Source organism: Paramisgurnus dabryanus, chromosome 21, assembly GCF_030506205.2.
Source record: "Paramisgurnus dabryanus chromosome 21, PD_genome_1.1, whole genome shotgun sequence".
Classification (NCBI taxonomy): domain Eukaryota; kingdom Metazoa; phylum Chordata; class Actinopteri; order Cypriniformes; family Cobitidae; genus Paramisgurnus; species Paramisgurnus dabryanus.
The window spans coordinates 12,086,979-12,109,808 of record NC_133357.1 but is presented as its reverse complement, the minus strand read 5'-3'; the positions used below and the strand labels follow the sequence as shown (position 1 = coordinate 12,109,808).

The following is a 22,830-nucleotide window of genomic DNA, read 5'->3' as shown; positions in this document are numbered from 1 at the left end:
CAGCTCACTGACCTTTTCTCTTTTTCCGCTCACCACCAGTCAGAACTATTCCCCCCTCATTAGACGGCAACACACACACTCACCGAGCGAGAGCCAGAGAGCCGAGACTCATACACCAATGGTGAATAGGTCCTCCACTAATTACTGAATTCATTCTGTGCGGCCGTGTGTGTATACGCTCGTGCGGGTTGGTTTCCGTGCGCGCTCGTGTGAATGTGTTGGAAGGCGAGTGAAGTGTATTGATTATTTTAATCTGCCTATTTGTGAGTCTGTGATCCTCGTGGCTCTGCATTCGACAGGGGAATCACTAATGGGCCTCGGCTCGGGCAGTCTCGGGCCTCTCCCCGTCCAATTAACTTTCAACTGGAATCTGGCAGGAGAGCGAAAGGAGGCTGGCCACGGACACGCAGCGATCCCCCACATATTCCCACTGGCTACAGATTCACCAAAGCTTTAAGGCCAGAATGTCATTACCTCTTGCTTTTAATTAAAGGTTTTTCCCTTCGCTTTAGCACTGACACAGGTAGTGTCAGACAATGTTGTTGTTTTTGCTTTGCCTGCCTTTTCATTCATAATGGTTTTGTGTTCGGTAAACATAACATTTTGCCGTTTCAGACATTGAGTGTATTATTTATTTGGAAAAGTGTTTTCCATATTTCTGTGCATTTAATTCTAGTATTTTAGCATGCGTAAATAAGGCATGGACCGGTATGAGATTTTGGTGGTATGATAACCTTAAGCAAAAATACCACGGTATCACATTATTGCGGTTTTGATATCGCAACACTAAAATGTGTTATTTTCAGACGTATACGTAACAACTTTTTAACTGGACACAACACATTTTATTTTTAAGCAACCTACGACATGTATGCTGGGTGAAAATAATAAATTATAATTTTCTTAAAAAAAATGTTTTTGTGTAAACCCAGTTCATACCTTGCAAAAGGTATTACAGAAAATGTTAGTGGTTTTGAAACATTGACTTCTTAAAACCTCGGTATACATTGAAACCGGTAACCGGCCCATGCCTTGCGTAAATGTTACATAAAAATGAAGCAGAGATGTTTGAATATTGTTTATTAATGAATTGTTTATTAATAGGGAATGTTTTTATTTGTTTTGATATGTTATCAGCGTATTTGCACATGGCTTGACTTGTGTCAGCAACTGTTTCTGTTTAAATGTTAAAATATAAGGATTATATATTGTGTATCTATAAAGTAAGTCTATAAAATCATAGTTACATGTAGATGTGTGCTGTTTTTATCAAAAGTTAAAGCCTTGTATGTTTTATATGTTTTTTTCCTTTATTGACAAACAAAATCTATACTTTGCAAATTAACTAACATAAAAAAATTAATTTATTTTAATTAAATTAATTATTAAATAATATAAATATATTTTATAATAATAATATGCTTAAAATAAACAATTAATAAATTTATGTTAAAATATATACTTTATAAATAAATTCAAATAAAACATTTTGTGACTGTGATATTAATTTTATGTGCATGTCAACTGATAACTTTTCACATTTTGATTTCAAAACCGGAGTTTTAGATTGTAATTAATTAGGATCAATTAAACTTTCCTATATTATAACATAACCTCTCTAGTGGGATAAAACATCTTAGCCTTAAATAGTAATAAAAGTCATATTTAGTTTTATGTTAAAACATTTTGCTTAGAAAGAGGTAAGTTTCGTATTAATAAATAAATTGTATTGGATTAAATGGAAGGGTCTACTCAGTCCAGCTCAATATATTAATTATTTGGTCTGGGCCAGGTTCTTTACACATATCAGAAATCCATCCATGTGGCTATGGTGAGCCGTTCGGTGTTTAATTTCGCTCCTGTGTGACCACACATACACGTCATATTTCCGAGTGACTTTAAGTCAAATGTATTGAACCAGAAGACTTAATCACTACGCTGTGTTACGCTATTTGGACTGGCTGTCTGAATGGTGATGAGTACATTTAATAACCGGTTTTGTCTGTCCCAAGCCCAGCCATGTGTAAATGCATCTGTTATCGAAACATCATAAAGCATGTTAACTAAACTCCGAGAGTGAACAGAACTTCTCTCATTTCTGTGAATCGTAGTGACTGATTCTGACAGATACACAAAATGTAAAGACAAGTACATTGACAAGCACACAATGTAATGGATAAAAATTTGACAGCGTGTCAGAGTTCAGGATAGATATAGACATTTATATATATATATGCATTTTAATTTTGGGAAGTTCTCTTTGTATTAGGTTGAAGATTATAATTTACACACAACACAAACAGCGTGTCAGGAATCCACCTGCTTTTGTGAAGGTAGGCTATAGTTTAATAGTTCCCATCTGTGAAGCCCTTGTACTTCATTACTCGTCCGTTTCTTTCAAGCCCGTTGAGCGTGTGGGTAATTGCATGTGTGTATTTAAATGTGTGTGTGTGTGTTTATGCACAGTACTTTATATGTGTCTATAGAGCAGCATTACGGAGGAACTGAGCAGGTCAGTCGGGGTAAATGAGGAAGCCGGAGAACGTGCTGTATTTGTTGGTGTTTCCGCCGTGGACTTTCCCTCCGTCCAGCTGCACACACACCTCGTCTCCCACGTCTAAATGCAGGATCACGCTGTTGGAGGCGTAGTCATAATTCTGATCGGCATCCTGGGCGATAGCGCTGGCCCTCACCTGTCACACACGGAAAAATGAAGGCATGGTTAGAGGAAGGACGCAGAGCAGCTTAACTCATTGTCCCTCACAACAAGGGTCAACGCTGTATTGGGAAAATCTGTATATGTACTTAATATTACTGTATAGTCTGAAAGACTCACAGAAAGGTGGTCAATCTTTTAGTTTCTATTAATTTTCTTATGAAAATTATTTAGAATTATTGATAACTGGTGTGAGAATACTCATACAGTACAGTGTTGGGTAAGTTATTAAAAAAAGTAATTAATTACTAGTTACCAATTACATATTAAATCATGTAATTAGATTAATGTACAAATTACTATCTCTAAATGTTAATTACTTATTCCTATACTTTCTAATTCTTATTTAGTAAGTAAATGATACAAAGATAGGCTTGAAACGGCTCAAATAAATCATATAAAAGTACATAAATTATTGGACTACAGTCCATACACAGCATAATTCAATTACAACAGAAGTAACTGTAATTAAAGTGACACTTTGTAGTTATTCAACCTTCATAATATATTTTCAAGACCCTTGTGATGGTGCACCGACTTAAAAAGTAGGTTGAATGCATGCCTACCATCCTGAGGGGGTCTGTATCGCTTTTACTCATACTTTTAAACTTGGGGTTTCGGGTAGTAACCCGAGCACAAAACAAAAAACTACAAAAATCTGCTTTACGGCATACGTCACTTCCTCCACTTACTCAAATTCGCAACTATTTATTTTCTGATGTTTTTGTCATGGCTTAAGCAGCAACTAAGAAAAAGAAACCCAAGGTTTTGTCGGAGGAGACCAGAAAGAGATAACGGGAGAGTGACAGAATAAAATGAAGGACGAGGATCAATATTGTGCCAGCGTTCGCTTGCTGGCGTGAACTAAAGGAGGAGGAGGGGTTCCTGACCGATGCTGACTTGGCAGTCATGATTTTGGACTAGTGAGTAATGTTATATTGCTTGCATATATAAGTCCTGACTGGCGCCCGAACTCTTTTTTTTTTTTTAACGTGAATTTTACTGGAGGCTACTTGGAGAGTGTAGAGAGAGATTTATAACACGTGACACTGTGGCGCCGTAGTAGTGTACATGGGCGATCTGGGTTCGATTCCCCTTTAAGGCAATTTTTTTTAATATAAACTTTAACCAAGCGACCACCGTTACATCTGGCTTGTAAACGTGAGCTTAGTGATTTTTTGGCGTTTGAAAAAAATAAAACCCATGAAATTATATTCATACGACATGCTGGAAGGCACACTTTGTAACCTAAAGAGTTGTCTTCTTTTCCTTTGTGACAGTGCTGCAGTGCTTGTGGCCTCTAGGGGCGCTAGACTTGAAAAATACATGTCTAGCACCCTCTAGTGGCCAAAAAGTTCCACGGTGTGCCTTTAAAGTCGCCATGAAACGGAAGTATCAATTGCCTAATTTTCCACGTGGTGACGTGTATCCGAGTAAAACCGGCCTCTGAAATGAAATAAGGCAGGGCTGGATTTGAATTTGTCCATTGAGATCTGATTGGATCATTTGAAGTTGGGTCGTGTTGCTAATTGCTAATCGCAGCGATATTCTCCCAGACCCCGCCCACCTGCAATTTTAAAAAATTTATGAAGCTCACAGATAAATCATATGTAAAAATACCACAATATTACAAAACAAATTACAGTTTTTTATTTTACTTTCATTGCGACTTTAAATTACTAGAAAAATAAAAGTAATCACTTACTTTACTTTTTTAAGGAAAAGTTATTAAATTACAGTAACTAGTTACACCCAGCAATGATACAGTACCATAGGAAAAAATATAGATTTTCCCCATCCTGAATGCAGCACAAGACGTATTTATAATAATTTTATCACATTAATTACACTGATATGCAAAACATGACCTTCGCTTCAAATACGCGTAAAGGTCCTTTATTCCTTTGAGCTTATTTTTTCCTGAGTTTTGAAGCCTTGATTGTGTTTACGATATGCAATATAACATATGTTTATGTTTTGTGTGTAAAAACAGTATTTTTCATAAAATCTCTAAAACACTGTTTTCACTGTGCTAAAAACGGTCTGATGTCTTCCTTCTCCTATGAAGTCCCTTCCTTTAGAAATACGTATCGAGTTCTGATTGTGTGGCTTGTTTTGTGTTTTGTGATTCGACAGCAGCTTAGCTTAGCAGAGCCATTTGAGCTTAGCTGCGACTGACGTATTCCTGTGGGCGGAGCTTAGTCAAAAACTCTAATATTGATGTCATTCAACCGGGAAATAGAGGGCTGTAGTCCAAACCGGCCGTTCGCTGTAGGCTTTGAAAAGCGAATTCTGTTTAAGAAAATATATCGCTTGGCATTGAACTTTGAGCTTTATCATTGTATAGGTATTATTAATGCTCTAACAGCAACATTACACACTAACTAAAGTTTGAAAAATGGAATCAGGAAAACGTGACCTTTAAGAAATACCAGTTCCGCTAAACGTCACGTCGATTTTTCAGCAAAGTCCTCTAAGTGCATGGAAGATTAATTGGATGAATGATGGCAGTCACGTGAATCAAAGCATCCGCTAATGTGTGCCTCCATTTCTTCATTTTTACAATGCTTTGCAGCTTGCATGCAATTAGATCAAATTTGTTACCAATGAAATGACTAAAGGGACATTTGTGAAAATAAGGTATTTCAATTGCTGACTAATTACCTTTTAATTGCCGTTAAAGTGAATTACTGAACCAAAACATAAGAGCCTGATAAAAAAATGCTCATTTATCAGAAAACATACGCACTTAAGAGGGTTTTGCTTCTGAACTTTTCATTTACAGCCATCTATCAACCTCATTTTCATACATGTTTAATTTTATATCACGCTGACCCTGAAGTCTTGAAAGATCAGAAGACGAAGGCTGAATTCATTGTGAAACATCATTGTGAAGCAAGTGCAAGCACTTTGGCACTCTTATAAGCCGTTTTTAAATGTAGCAGTAACAACACATATTTGAGAAGATAAAGTATACACAGTTTTAGTTATTACATTTTGATGCATCTGGAATAAAGCAGTAACCACTAAAACAGATATCTTAACATGCAGATGCTCTGTTGGCATCAAAGAAGCCCTGTTTTTCATCTCTATGGTAATGGAATTGAGTCATTATTAAATGATACTCAGATAAAGGCCAGTCAGGTTAACCAGACGGGGGTGCAGGTAAACGGGTTATGCTATTTTACTCAAACCTGTAAAATAAGCTTGATATGAGGTATGCACACAACACACACTGTCCTTTCCCCGTATTGACCTGTTGAATTTAATTTCAAGTGCACGTATACCGTGCAATCCACGATGAGACTGTTTACCAGAGACATGGACTCATTTAAATTCTGCTTGAGAGATCTGCTATATTGACTCCCAGCAGTGGATCTGAAACTTGTTTGTTAACATTTTAAATTGGGCTTAGTCATGTGGTCAAGCAGACGTACATTTCTGAATAGAGATGCAATTAAGAAGGTTTTTATTTGTAAGAAACCAGAAAAAACACTTTTGTGCACTTTACATCTTTCACAAGTAGTAAGTCTTATGTCTCTGTCAGCATTTTGCTTAAGTATTTTAAAAACAACAAATACAAATGCAAGCTCCTGCCAGTCAGGTGACAGACATTGATGGTCTGGCATTTCGTTCAGCCATGTTATAGCCAATCAATCTCTGTCAGACATGCGGAGCGATTCTACCATAGTCTATTCTAGGAATAATAATTACATGCATAGTAAACATCCTTATAAAGCTTATCATATACCTCTTGGTTTATTAACTGCAACATGGAAGACATATAAAAACCTGAACCTAGACAAAGATAAACTCCCTCCTAGCATCCATAATCTAATATCCACTCGATTACCATTACTGCGATACTGTCAACATCCGCACAGCATCCTGAGTGGTGACTATTATCATTTAGATGTGCATTGATGTGTATAATTTTATTATATGAAGATCTATAGCACTGAAAAATAAATTTTGCATTGCAGAAATCCTACATACCAGCCAGTTGCGATATTAAGTAGGGGTGTGCTGGGCAAAAACTAATGCGGGGTTAGTTGTAAAACGGACTGTTTACATTGTTGCACAAGGTTGAGCATTTTGTTTTTCCAGTATTTGTTTCACGCTGCCAAAAGACGATCTCCCGCAAATTATTGGAAATTTATAATGTTTTTCCAGAGAGTTATTGATGAACGAGTGTTTTGGTGGCATGCAAGTAAATTTTTTCATCATTTTTTTTCGGTTTCTGAGTTAGGTGTGTAAGATACCAAATCAAATGCTATGTCATATCAATCAGTGTCTTGTTGACTAAAACATAGCATCGTTTTGAAATATGTCTGCAGCTCTTAGCAACTTTTTTGGTGGGCTTGAAAATATTTTGACGCAGCTGGGTTAATTGTAACGCTGTGTTACAACTAACCCCTCAGCACTTACGATATGAAAACCGCTAACGTAAGCCTAATTCTTGCTGTTGTTTTAAATAGGCTACACATGAATGATTGCTGGCTGCCAACAAAATAAATGTGCCTGTCTTATCAAAAATCATGTGTCAAATTTATTTTCGTTCATATCTTTAATATTGATTAAATACGGTCACGTCAAAGATTAAAATCATAATGAGATGAATGGCTAAAATCAGACTTTGATGCTCATTATCTCAGAATTTGATTTTGAAACTGTAGTATGGTTATTACAGACTGGGTCACATATAAAAAAATGTTTGTCATAATTGTGCTGCGTTTTCTCACATATTTAGACATTTGTATCCATTTATAATTGAACTATTGTTAGAAAAGGGCTGGATAAATGAATACAGTGTGGATACCTGTCTATTATAGATAGATATATAAACAATATCCACTTCAAGTATATAGACAAAATAGTATTGAAATATTTGCCTGCAATCTTAATTTTTAGCAAGTGTTACAACTAACCCCCTGCCTGTTACTATTAACTCCACCTATGGGGTAAGTTGTCACGTTTGCACTTCTGTCACATTTGGTGTAATTGTCCAAGAATGGACAAATGTTCATTTGTAGTAGAGATGTGTGTGTTGCTTGTGTAAAAATATAATTAATCAAACTCAAATATTTTTTTGAATTATTTAGCCAAAACCAAAAAGCGTTAGGTTGTGCCCCACTCTCCCCTACATTTTCACTGTATGAAGCTTTAAAACCGACTTTATAAAAAATACAAAAATATAAGAGACAAACTGTACCGTTTCACCTGAAGGTATCTATTTGTTGTGTTGAAGCATGATGTGTGAAACATTTCTTGTCTCTGTAGTGTGTAGCCAGAACCAAACTGTTAAAATTGTGCTGGGTTGCCAGTCTCTTGAGAAACCTTCTTTCCTGACTGCATCTCACATAAAAATAAACTGCCGCAACTCTCTCACATCAAGATGGTATAGCTATACTCTATTACTCATAATACAGGCATCTGCAGAATGGCCAGGTCAATCATTTGTATATTGAGTGGGTGAACATACCGTTCGGCATGCATCATTGAATACTGATCTGTGTTATTATGATGTGTTTTTTATAGATGGTCAACATATATCAGCTCTGATTTTTTCTGATGTATAGGTATGAGAATTTAAAGCCATTTCATCGAGGATGTAATATAAACCCAGAACAAGTCATCAATTGATGCGATCAATACGCCGTGTGCATCATTTTTACGTCTGACAGTGATGGCCTGGCCTCCTCTCCAGATCGACACAGAGCGCATGTCATTCTCCTCATTATTTTGGCTAACCGGGCAAAGGGGCAGTCTTCCCTCAGGCGTACTCCGACGTTCGATATGAAATTGTGAGCGGTCACTTTAATTAGCGGACATCCAGCGCGGAACATTTAAGACCTCTCCGCCCTCCCATTGATTCATGTCTTGGATTTTCGGGATCAGTTTCATTGTATCTGAACGACAGGAGGAACACCTGGGGCTTGGGTGTCTCTCGCCAAGTGCGCTTGTTAGATGTTTCCCATATCTGGGGTGTATAAAAGTGATATGAAAGCTTATCTTAAAGAGAGAGAGAGCCGTCGTAGGATTAGTTGACTGCGGTGAAGATGGATATTGACGTGAGCAGACTTCTTGTGAAGCGCCACGCCGACTTGATCTCAAGCAAGGACCCTCGGGCCTGCCGGGAGGCTTTTGCTTTTTTTCATTTCAGGAGGCCGAATAAATAGAGTGTGGGGGGGGGGTCCGACTGCAACGGCATTTTGTACATAAGCAGAGGTGCGTGCTGGGAGAAAGACAAGGGTAGAGGCGAGGGGGGTAGGATAACAGGCTGAAATAAGGCTATTTTGTGAGAGCGTGGAGATGTGAGGGTATATGAAGTCTTGTTTTTATCAGTGGGGCTGTGCTCCAGAGGTAATAAAACTGACAGGATTCATTCCCGTTGATATACAGACCTCTTAGAGCGGAGACAATGGAAAACTAGCTCTTAAACTTACCTAAGGGACCAAGCGGTAGAAGGGGAAGGAGAAAACTAAACAAAAATTGAACATTTATTGAATAGCTCCTCGAAGGGAGACTAAAATTCATTCGGCTTCTTCGGATAGTTATGTTTAATTGGCATACAGTACGAGCTTGGCATTTTATACTAATGGCCCGTGAGCACACCAGGACATCTGTTACAAGCTTTTTGTGTTTGGGGTGAACACCCGTGTTGATGATCATCGTTTCAAGCCTTGTGCGAAAATAAACGTTTACGAATGACCCCAGCATGGTTTTATGCATTTGACACTTTTATCTAAAGCGACATAATAGATTTTAATTAGTATGTGGGTTACCTGGGAATCGAACCCATGACCTTTATATCAATCGAGGAACTACAGTATGCATGCAAGCTTTACTAATCTGTAATAATAAATATTAAATAAATATTTAACAAGACTCCTCTACAATTAAGGATTATCACAATTAGAGAATACTAAAGAAACGTATTATATTTCTGCTGCTCTGGAGACTTTTATTAGTACAGGTGCTGGTCATTAACAGACAGGCAATGGCATTTTTAACACTGTCGTGTGAAAGAGCTCGACCTTTCGGAGGTCTATTAAAAGAGCGTGTGACAGGTGAAAAAGAGAAAAAGAAATGGTGGAACGATTAACCAACAGAGAGGATGATGTAGATAAGTTTCCTTTGAACAGGGGATTTGGCTAAGGGTACTTGGAAACCTACACTGGGAACACAGGAGTATAAATTAAAAGATTAACAGCACGAGTTAGTGACAGGAGAGAAGACGTGTAGCCGTTAAATCAGGGCTGACATACAACCCCGGTGTCATATTTTGACTCTGGCTCACATTAGCATTAAGACAAAAACAAGCCATTATTCAAGAGGCACAGAAACCATAAAACGCCACTAGTAACGTAAGCACGATAATATCATTAGAACAAATGTATTTAGGTTATCTGATGTTTTAAGCAAACCTGGACAGGTAAAAATGTGACTATGGTATTATAACATGGTGCTTTTTTACTCTATATATTAATATATTTGAATTTTAGCAGATGCTGTGATGCGTTGACTAAATGTTTAGACACGAAGATTACATTTCAACGCAAGTCTTCCTGAGTGGGCAAAGTAGCAAATTAATTACAAGAAATATTAAATGACTTCATTAAATATTTAAGAGGGCATTATTATGAATCCTTCCCATCTGGCACTGAACAAATGAATTGTTGTAAGGTTCCTCAACATTCATTCTTCAGTTTTAAAGGATATGAAAAAAAATTCTAAAACACTTCTCTTACACTAAAAGCTAAATGTGTTCATTATAATGACATGAGTCAAGCTTATGCAAAGGAAAAAAAAACTATTATTTGTGCAAGTTGTGTCGATGGAGTAAATGTCACTTTTTTTAAAATAAATGCAAATAACAAACATATTTCTCAGTATAAACAAAGATGTATTTTCTGCAAAGTGGAATAAATGTTTACATGCAAGACTCTTGTGAGGTGTCACAATCACCTTTAATAAAACAGTGTATTAGAAAAATAAAATAAATTTTTTTATTATTCTCTGTTTGAAAATATACAACTGCACAACATGCAAGCTTCACTTTTACAAAGAAGAAGGCTCATATCAGATCATACCGACAGACGATATGTGACCCTGGACCACAAAACCTGTCATAATGGTCTTTTTTTAATTAAGATAATAAAAAAGCTGTATAAATAAGTACTACATTGATGTATGATTTGTTGGGAAAGGACAATATTTGGTCAATATACAACTATTTTAAAATCTGGAATCTGAGGGTGCCAACAAATCAAAATATTGAGAAAATCGCCTTTAAAGTTGTCCAAATGAAGTCCTAGCAACACATATTACAAATGATGAATACATTTTTTATATATTTAGAGTAGAAAATTTACAAAACATCTTCATGGAAGATGATCTTTACTCAATATCCTAATGATTTTTGGCTTAAAAAAATCAATAATTTTTACCTATACAATCTATTGTTTGCTATACATGTGCGACTTATGACTGGTTTTGTGATCCAGGGTCACATATTATCACATTCTGTATCCCGCTGGGAAAAAATACAAATATACTACAAAAGCACAATATACTGCCCAGCCCTAAATCACACTGAAATCAATGCAATTTTGCAATAATGACATGTGACCCTGTCTGTGAAAACCCAGTTAAAGTCATTTTATGTAATTTTTTTACTATTGTCTACATAACATTATCCAATATAATGTAAAGAACCTTATGTGAAAATATAACAAAGATATCTTTAATATTGACCTAGGCCATGTCAAAAATTAAAGAGGACATTTCACAAGACTTTTTTAAGATGTCAAATAAATCTTTGCTATCTCCAGAGCACATATGTGAAGTTTTAGCTCAAAATATCACATAGATAATTTATTATAACATGTTAAAATTGCCACTTTGTAGGTGTGTGCAAAAATGTGCCGTTGTCCTTTAAAATGCGAATGAAGTGCAAACACTGATCGCAATAATGGTGATTTGATGCAATTGAAACTCAATTGTGCTGTGAATTATTTTCTCTTTCTCTTTGCACTAAATGGCAGTGCTGTGGTTGGATAGTGCAGATTAAGGGGCGGTATTATTATAATAAGAGCTCCTTATGACATCATAAGGAGAGCCAAATTTCAATGACCTATTTTTTCACGTGTTGGTTTACAACAACTAAGTTACTGGGTTGATCTTTTTCACATTTTCTAGGTTGATAGAAGCGCTGGGAACCCAATTATAGCACTTAAACATGGAAAAAGTCATTTTTTCATGCGATGACCCCTTTAAATCAATATGAAATCAGTGATCTTATAAGACTTTGGCATGGTTTTCACAGAAAGATTACCTAACTCGTATAGCCTAGTATTCTGTATAATAATAATCACCATTTTAATCATTTTAATGACAAAGCTAAACAATATCCAGTCTCCAGTAAACTCTACCAAAGAAGAATAATAATGTTTTTGGAAACACTGCGAAAAGGGCATTAACTCACAGACCGTTTAACAGTGACAATCTCACCAAACTCTTGGGACTCTTTAGCCACACAGTCTGAGGTCCAGCAATGAGCGGACCATCACCAGTCAGTATCAAGAGACCAGCTATCACAAGCCATCAAAACCACAGCACAATGATCTAGCAGATGGTCACACATGCCCAAAACTAGGTAGAGCAACATGCATGCCATGCTCTTGAGGATACCTACTGTATGATACTTCTCTCTATTAATTAGCATCATAACATTCATAGACAGTCATAATTAGCAAACAAATGTTAGTGTCAGGATTCAGTCGTTTTTTTTACACTTCAAGCCGCCTTGTTAACCTGTCAAGGTTTGACATGTTTGGTGGCTCTCCATCTGCCTAAAGCTCTGTATTCATTCGTAAGCCTCCCAGAAGTCTCGTCTCTCTGCCCACTGTCTGCGGCTTTCTATTAAGCCATCTATCTTCCTTCCCTCCCCTGATCGTTCTGTCAACCAGCATGGTTGATTCCTCCATGCTCTTAACTGTCATGGCTACCCCCTGTGTCCTTCTCTTAGTCTATATCAAAATTCACTTGTACACTTCTGCTTGTGGACCGCACACTCGCCCACTGGGGTGCCATATTGAACATGGCCTCCAAAATGAAGATACAGGATGACTGTGTCAAAACTTATTTTCAAGAAGAATCAAGGTGCTAGAAAATAAAATTATGATATATTTTAGCATTTACTTTCTTATTTTCTATACTGTACAGTATGTGTGGTTCCTTTAAAAAAACAAAATCTAAAAAAGCTTTGGGTTAAGTGCAAATCTGTGGGTTTACTTGTATATAGTGTACGGGTGGGTGGTAAAAATCAATTTCATCAATATTTTATAAATAAATAAATATGTTTTTGCAATATTCTATAACATTCTCATAACAGGAATCCTTACACATAGAAATCAATCCATACTTCGTTAAATTTTTAATTTTATCCAGAATAATAAGATGACTGTCAATCACAGAGAGTCTGTAAGCATGTGAAACCTTTGATAATTTCTATTTGACCAAGAATATTGCACAAAAATTAAAACGACTAGAAATTTCAATATATCGCAATTATAGTTCAATACAGGGGAGACATGTTTCAGTTTTTTTAAGGGGGCACAGTGTGCACAGCTTACACAAATTTGTACATAAACAGACATTAAAATAAATATTATAGCGTTCAGTCTTTTCCTTGGCACTCCCACTTACATTTCTAACAATTTGAGCCCCCTTGCCTTCATCTGAAAACCACCAAAATAAATATGTTGACTAACTTTTACGGCGCATTCACATGTGGCGTAAGCGTTGACGCTTCCCATTCACTTTTAATGGGTGATGTCAAGCGTTGGCGAACTGAATTGTGGATCCGTCGGCGCCGCGTCAGTGCCGTTGCTCGCGGCAGAAGTTGAACATTTCTCAACTTTTCAAGCGGCAACGCGTGCGTCAGCCAATCATATTGCCTTATGCAAATAACCTAGGCAGAGCCAGCCAATTACGTTTATGGAAGACCGGAGCTTGTGTTGCGGCCACATTGATTGGCTGTTGGCCACGCTTCAGACAAGCCTTCGCGTTAACGCTTATGCCCCGTGTGAATGTACCGTTATGTCAAATACTTATATCAATTAATTCAATCAGAATGATGACATATTGGCATTTTCACTCTAAAAATGGCAGGGTTATTTTTGACCCATATTGGGTAAATATTGGACAGAACACATGCTGGGTTACAAATTACCCCATGCTGGGTTATTTTAACCCAACTGCTGGGTTATTATACCCCATGCTTGCATAACAACAACAACCCAACATTGGGTCATTTTTGACCCAGCATGGGGTAATTTTTAACCCAGCACGTGTTCTACCCAATATTTCCCCATTATGGGTCAAAAATAACCCAGCCATTTTTAGAGTGTATTGACATTTGAAATTGCATTTTTTGTTTATTTACATTCTGTTTAATGACGTTATAATTCTTCAGATTGCAAAATGCAGCAGAAAGGAGCCCGCGACCGCCCTCAGATGCTGATGACGTCTGCGACTGCGCTGTTGGGTCTGACTTTCTCACAAATAAAGTAATATGTAACACAATCAAAACGGCATAAATCTCTGAAAAGTGACAAAATTACAGAACAGAACTGATAATATTGTGCATATTAAAGGGAGTGTAAGTATGATTAACCCTCATCTAGTGGTGAAATTGTATTTTGCATTTAAACGAATAGTGCTCTCTAGCGCCTTGCTTTTCCAAATGCGTGTTGCAACTACGGTAGCCGTTATGTACTCACTGATCTCCTTGTCAGTTTCAGCTGGTTCACGTGTTCTGAATAAAAAAACGTTGTGGAAACGCGTTGGTAGGCTAGTGCTTTTTGTCCACCTCTGCTATAATAGTTTATCAATACGGCGGAACGGCATGGAAGCCTCCTTGGACTTACCCGTTCAATGTAAGCAAAGAGAAGAAATTCTAAGCTTACAAAGAAAAGTCAGATCATTGACAGAGGTCATTTGACACCAATGAGGACATATTTATGAATAAAGACATTGATTTTGATTAATAAAACACTTAAAATCCTACTTACAGTCCCTTTAAACATATATAAAGACAAGTAACAGAATAATAAAAGTAACGACAAGTAACGTTTCTTTGATTTGGAGGTTGCATGCAAAATCCATTTGGCTCAGAAAACTTAAGGGCCTGTGCCCCCTCAGTTTGAATGGGCATGACGCCTCTGGTTCAATATATAGACTACTTAACTTAAAAAGTTACAATGTTATGGTATCATGATCTAGATATTATTGTAATTGTCAAGTCTTTTACAACCCCTTGAAAAGCTTGGAAGTAACAGATCTAGTTATAGAATAGATTACTGGGAAACCTTAGCTCAGAGAACCTGTCCTGTTCAATCTATATGGCTATATGGTTTTGTCAGGAATCAAAAATAACCTTTTACAAATTAACATAAACCCCCTAATCCCAACGGACCATTGTCTGTTTTTAAATGACACTTCTGAGAATTCCAGTCTCACAGCATCTGTCAAAAAATCTAGCATTTTCACTTTTGAATGCTCTGTACTTCTCAATATGTAGCTGCATGTTTCTGCATCCTATGAGCTTCTTTAAAAACCTATAGTGGGGCACAAAAGTCCGAGAACGCCAGTGAAAATGCATCTATGCTTTGCATTGTTGGTCAATGTCATCAATTTGCTTGAAATATCCTAAAATATCCTTAATAGCATTTTTATGTTTTTGTTCTTTAAACAAAGTTTAAAGTCCCCCTGTCGCCTACCTATCAACTCTTCTGTTTTTCCCGGGATTCTCCCATACTTTTCCATTCTTTCCCACTATTATACATAATAACATTTACGTTTTTCAAAGAAAGTCTCAAAACAGTGATTTGAAATTGGTTTCCTACGAATGGGTCAGTGGGATGTGGATCCCCCATAGACTCGGCAATGACAAGACTGCAGCACAGCTTTACTTCTGTGATCCTTACATGTGCACTGTGAATGCTTTAGTCCATGGGTGTCCAATCCGGCTCCTGGAGGGCCGGTGTCTCTGCAGAGTTTTGCTCCAACTAGGGCTGTCACTTTTCGTTCGAAAATCGATTGCACAATCGATCAGACCAACCAAAAAAAGTTTCGAAAACGAAAATAGGCAATCGATTTTAACCAAATATGTACACTATTAATTTTAAAAGAATTAAACAGTTAAAAATATAGATGTAACAAAACTCACAAACAAGCAGAAAAAGAAAATAAATAATTTCGAAAGTGCAGTAGGTGTGCGAAAGCTAGACAGAAAATACCCAGCAATTTTACGCACCTATAGTTTCACGCTTTCAATCGCTGCATCTAGTGTTTTGCAAAGAAAATGGAGGACAACGTCAATAAACCTGTGCAACACAAGAGAGCGTCGAAATTGTGACGTTACAGGAGATGAAGGAGTTATGACAAGGAGCCACCCTTGCGAGCTGACAGCAACCCGCTTTTGTGATGGAAGATTGGCAGTACGAAATACGCAGCTGGCAACAAAGTACCCGATTTTCCCTGGGACATCAGTGCGGTCGGAGTGCGTCTTCTCAACAGATGGACATATAATGAATGAAAAGCGCTCTGCTCTTGACCCCTAAAATGTTGATCGACTTGTTTTCCTGACCAATAATTTGTAATGGCCCTATTCTTTTTGCGCATTTCATTATGCCTGCCTAGTGCCGCCTAAGTGTCGGTTACTTTTAATAAAAAAATACACAGCATGTTCTCAACTTCAAGTAAGTCTATTTAAAGTTTCATTTTTGAACAGTTGTTTGAAATGGATCGAATCATTATTTAAAATAATTTTTGAATTGCCTAAATCATAAAAGCAGCCGGTTGAAGCCTGCAGTAATGTTTTTCATTGATGGCAGCAGTCCACTCTGCATATTTTTTTAGAGAATGTTGCACTACTGTTGCTGTTTTTTATTCTGCACGAAACTTAATGACAATGAATAAGAAATATTGCTGACTTGTGCGTTTCAGGCGTTCTCTTTACATTTGTCTGTTATTTGGCGTTGAAAATGGAAACGTCTTTTTTAGGCATGGAAAATCGATTTTACAATCGATTCAATGAACACTTATAAATTAAAAATCGAAAATGATTTTTTCACAAAAGTGACAGCCCTAGCTCCAACCCTAATCGAACACACCTGATCCAGCTAATCAAGGTCTTTCTAGGCAGACTAGAAACTTTTAGGCAGGTCTGTTTAGGGAAGTTTTAGCTAAATTCTGCAGGACACCGGCCCTCCAGAACCAATCCCAGCTCTAGTCTAACCTGTTAACATCAGTGCTAAAAATGTAGTGCTGCATACACGCAGTTCATGTATGCATTGTGTGAAACTGGACTTAGCAGTTATGTGTCTGAAACTGCTGAATGTAGCATCTATTTAAGTGTATATCTATGGTCCGAGGTGGTGCGAAAGAGTGGAGGCGGGGACTAATGTACATATTCATATCTATGGTCCGATCTGTACGGTTGAGTACTAGGGGCAGGGCTAATTTGCATAATGCAAGGTTACAATCAAGTTTTAAAGCATGAGAAATTAATGTCACATGAAAAAACCTTTACATATAGTGTTATGATGCTCAAAGATGAGTTTTAAGTGATAAAATTATCGACTACAGGGGGACTTTAAAAATACAGTCTCAAATATTTTACCCTCCTGAATGACCTCACAGAGCAATTTATATATCAGAATATCAATGCAAGTGGACTGTAGTGTGTTTGTATGGTATCGTAGTTGCTTGGAAGTAATAAAGCTAATATAGTAAGCAGTTACCAAACACATTTCTCTATTGCATTACAGGCCCTGGTGAACAGTGAAGTGGGGCCACCCGATGTGCTCGAAATGGACGTAATTGAGTGACCGAAAAGATAATTAATGAGCAATCAATGGACATGCAATAGAGGGGGGCACGTACAACGTGCAGGGGATTCAATCTAAAAGTTATGAATGATTTAATAGAGGAAGCAGACCTGCATGACAATACAAGACTGTACATGACAGACAGAGGGCCGATTTAATCTGCCTTCACTCTGGTCACCTTTACAGGTGGTCCTCTGTATTAAGCAAGTGGTTTTCGTTTTACAATCGACAACTTCATAAAACTAGGTTTTCTCTGCGGTTTAATACAAATAAACGTTTTATAGTTTGGTTTAAACTGTTCATAAAAGGATACGATCCTCCGTCAAATAAAAAAGGTACAACAGTGCGTCTTGATCCACAAAGGTCACACAGTCCATTTAAAGCACTACGGATAAATTTTTCACGTCTTGTCCATTTCCTGCCTTCGGTATTTAATTAATGTCAAGGGAATGAGCAACTGAATGTGGAAACTGTCAATTTTTTATGCATTCATTATTTATTTTGATGTGCAAACTGGCACTAGACCATACCACAGCAAATCTGTCTGCTGAATCGTGTGACACATCCTAAGGTGAAAAGTGAGATGTAAATATGGTGTTTATTTTAGTTATTAAATGGTCAGCATATCACAATAAATCTGCTTGCACAGCTTGCACATACAGAAATGAACGCCATTGGTTGTCCTCGTAGAATTTTTATGGTCACCCCTTGGGATTATTAAACATTCTTTGGTTAAAACAATAAGCTTTCATGGGAAAAATTTCAATAGTTTATGCATGAATTTGTAGCATGTTGATAATGAGTCAAGTCAAGAATATTGGGGCCAAATAGACAGAATATCCTTTTATCATCAAGGTTCATCAAGACATTTTTAAAAGGTATTTTGATAGGATGAATGGTTCCATAAAGAACATTTAAATGCACAGAACCATTCTTTTTCACAAAAGGTTATTCAGTGAAACGTTTCTACAGACTATAAAAAGGTAAAAAAGAAATGAGGAGCTCAGATGCAAAAGCCGCTGAATGCCACCTCCATCAAAAATGAAATAAAGAAGAATGAACCTAAATACAACCTGAATGTCGCAGTGACATGGATCCCAGCGCCCCCTAATGTGTGGTTCAGTTTCTTTATTTTTACATTCTGAATTTCAAAATTTGCAATGTTTGTATTTGCATCTTTAGGGATTTTGAAACTGTTTACTGTGTCTACTCCAAAGAAGAGGTTTTTGCAAAAAAGCTTGCATGCACTTAGAGGGTTTTGCAGCAAAAGACAGTCGAATTTGTTAAATATCAATGACTATATTAATGCCTAAAGTTACATTTGTGAAAATAGGGCATTTCAATTACTGACTAATAGCACTTTCATTGCCATTAAAGTGAAATAAAAAATAATTTAACAAAACTCCTCGAGTGGTTCTTTTAAGATCTTTTGACTGATTGTTTTTTTTCTGGAAAACTAAAATGGTTTATCTATAGCATTGTTGTGAAGACTCACTTGTAGCACCCTCCTTCTTTCAGAGTCCAGAGAGCATTTCAAATTTGCTTTATTAAAACCCCTCAAATTTTTTTTATATATTTGAGTGGATGACTTTAGGTGACTTTTTGATACTGCTGAATGATATGTTATAAACTATAATTTAAAAGGAACCCATTTATGGTGTCGATATACTTGTCCTTTATGGATGGGGCTACAGGGGTATATAAAAATTATAAAAAAAACCTTCCTAATATTTTACCAAATGTAATTAATTAAATGCCACATCATTTAATAAACTGATAAATAGAGCCACATAATTCAATACAAGCACAAACAATGATCAAATCTTACCTGTCCATTTTTCTTGAGGTCTGCCCACATGCTGGTCCCATCGCCTCCTCTCATCAAAACATGGTATGTGAAGAAGTAGATGCCAGGTAGAGGGCATGTGAATTTGCCAGTGCTGGGCTCATAGTAGTTGCCGACATTGGTTACCACATCATCAAACTTGAGCACATCACTGCCTTCATGCTGCTTGCGTAGGCCTGCATAAAAAGCAATCTTAGGACTGTAGAATGATGGGACATAACCACCAGGGCCAGGACCCGGGGGCCCTTGCGGACCTGGCTTTCCTGGCTCTCCAGGTGGTCCTCGTGGACCAGGTGGTCCCGGGATTCCCTGGGGTCCCCGATAACCCGATTTTCCCCTCCGGTTTGGAAAATCAGGGGGTACTGGTGAAACAGCAGTTAGCTCCTGGCCATGAGACGTTGTGTAGGGGTCACAAACCATCCGACAACTTCCTAGCATTTCATAATGGCTTCCTGCATTGCCAGCTCCTCCTCCCTTAGTGCTATGGACCAGTAAAGGGATGGCGATCAGTAGGATCAGAACCATGGCTACACCCACGCCCGCTCCTATGACACGCTTGCGGCGGCTGAGCCGGGAGGCAGCAAGCGTTAAAAAGTCCTCCTCTCCTTTGGGTGGAATAGTACCCGCCAGCGTGAAAAGTCGAGGTGGAGAGAAAACTTGCTAAAGTGTAAAAAATGGTTTGGGAGTGTGCGTTTGGGTACACAAAGGAAAGACACACCACAGACGCCTATAGAAGAATATGGCCAATAGGGAGAAGAGTAATAGATGAATTTATGGATGAGACAAAGAGACCAAGAAGAGGACGATGCATACAGAAAGGAGCGGGTGCGAAGGGATTAGTGGTAGGACAGGGTGGAAAGCGGACAAAAGATCTGGTAGAGAATGGAAAGGAACAGTGGAGGCTGCAACAGAAAGGTGCGGCACAGAAAACAATAAAGGATGGTTATAGGGTCACTAGATGCAAGAACATAAGGTAGCTCAAAAATAATTTTCTAATAACAATCTTACATTACCGTATGGGTAATTGCTACCATATAATGTACAGAGAATTCTGTAATACGCAATAAGCTATTTAAGGCTCTTTTTTGCATAAATGAACAATATTAACCTTTTTTGTTTTCCTACTTCAAGTTCTGTCCACTTAGGATTTCTTATAGGCAGTGGCAAGCTGGAAAATAAACAATTACAAAATTCAGTTCATAAAGGTTTATGCTTGCGTAACAAAATTCGGTCCAAAGCCAACGAAACACCTGATAGTTATGCCAAATGCTCGCTTTAAAGTGTGATAATCTTTTATCCGTTCCACGTTTCAAGATTTTCTGGTGTGCTAAAATTCTCCCGCACAATGAAATCTGGGCGTGTGTTTGTCCAATGCCCTGCCTCAAAACCTGATGAGCCACAATGTATTGATCCTTGTGTATTATTATTATTTATTTGTATGGATGTTTGGAAAAATTGATGGGTGATCCTCTTCTGTAGGTGCTGGTGGGACTGGAAAAATCCAACTGGTGGAGGAAGAGATACAAATCTGTAATCTTAGATAAAATGCATTCATTTCAAAATATATATACTCACTGTTACCTCAAACAGATCTTTATATTTCTTTCCATTTGACAAAAACTGAATATGTTGTTCAGTCTTGTGGTTAATATACTAACAAGACTCATTTTCTTAATATGCCTATGTAATAGCACTATAACAACACCAATGTAAGCACACATGTTACAAAAATTAACCATTATATTACAGTTATTTTGACTCTGGTATTTGCAGTAAAACCACAAATGTACTATTGTATCTTTGCAGAAACTATAGAGTAATAATTATGGTATTTGTGTAGTAAAACTACATTAATATAAATTCCAAATAATCCACCAAAAGCATCCTTACTATACTTTTACTATAATAAAACCATATAATTTACATAAATGTACGGTAACGAATGCATACATTTGTGCAGCAAATAAGTGCAATAATATAAAACTACCTTTAGATTTGTTTGAAAACAATTTGTAATACATTTCACAAATCGACACAAATGCCTGAAAAGGCGCTGTCAGTGACGTTAACGTTATAGACACCTGTGAAACTAGTGACACAAGACGTAACTTTAAGTACCCAAAAAATGCGTTAACACTTACCCTCACTTGAACGATAATGTACTCCGTTTACTTAGAAATAGAAATCTTCCTCAGATGTCCGTCCTAAAATTTGTAAAGTTTGGAAGCCAATTAAAGGTGCGTGAAATTCACGAGCATCATCTGCACGCGAAGACTCCTGTCGTCCCTCCAACACAAGACTTGAATTGCAGAAATATCGATAAGTAAACGTTTTAACCAGTCAAATGTGGTAAGTTTACTTCAAGTTGCTATAATCACTTTTGCCCTTCGGACCCTAATTTAGTAGGCAGCGCGTGTAAGTGTGCGTGAATATGCAACTTTCCCGCTTTTTTCGTCGAGAGAAATAATAACGCAGACAGCTCAACAACGCTGCACTTCAGACTCCGACACCTGTGAGATTTCCACACACTACACAAACACTATCCACTCATTCTTGTCTCCGGTCGACTCCTCCCTCCCTCTCATCCTCACTTGCTCTGTCTCAAACACACAGTGCTGACTATCTAGGGCGCGCTTATGATGCCCAATGCTAGCTGGTTCGGAAGCTTGCTGTGTTTGGTAACACAGCCGCTGTTTTCCCCAACTTAATCATTATATAGCTTGGGAAAGTGGCGTAAATGTTAATCATTTATCATATCAGCAGCCTGCGTGGATTAATGATTTTACCAATAAGCCATTTTATTAACAAAAATGTTGTGGACGGCATAGAAAAATGACTATGTGATGCATATCTGTCTGACTGGGTTAACTGTGACTTTTCAAGGCCATTGTGTGTGTGGCTCAGTTTTCCGGCTTTAAGAGCTCATTACTGAAGGACACTGAGAGACTATTGTGCGCTCTCTCTCTCTCTCTCTCTCTCTCTCTCTCTCTCTCTCTCTAATTTTACATACCTACAGTATCAACACTCTAAAAAACGATAAACCAATGGGGGTGGTTTCCCAGGGATTAGTTTAAACCAGGACTAGACCGACCTTAGTTTAATTAGGAAATATAACTAGTTTTAACGAACATGCCTTACTACAAACATTACTGATGTGCATGTTGAGGCAAAACAAAGGGCACTGATGTATTTTTAGATATGTCAGTGCAAGTTGTTTTCAGTTTGGACAGCTCTTATATTTATTTTAGTCTAGGACTAGTCTAATCCCTGTTCAGGAAACCGCCCCATGACGCCTGTCTGTCTGACACTCTTTGCACATTTATACCTGGGTTAAAGGAAAACACCACTGTTTTTCAATATTTTACTATGTT

At 37.4% G+C, this 22,830-nt stretch overlaps 1 protein-coding gene across 1 annotated transcript; it reads right to left on the bottom strand.

Moving 5' to 3' along the window:
• Nucleotides 1–1,070: 1,070 nt before the first annotated feature.
• c1ql4a (complement component 1, q subcomponent-like 4) lies at nucleotides 1,071–22,015 on the bottom strand. Its single transcript, XM_065285602.2, has 3 exons — nucleotides 21,601–22,015; nucleotides 19,442–20,964; nucleotides 1,071–2,693 (listed from the first exon to the last, which is right to left on the bottom strand). The coding sequence occupies exons 2-3, from the start codon at nucleotides 19,982–19,984 to the stop codon at nucleotides 2,514–2,516; spliced, it is 723 nt and encodes a 240-aa protein (XP_065141674.1). The 5' UTR covers nucleotides 19,985–20,964; nucleotides 21,601–22,015; the 3' UTR covers nucleotides 1,071–2,513.
• Nucleotides 22,016–22,830: the final 815 nt, after the last annotated feature.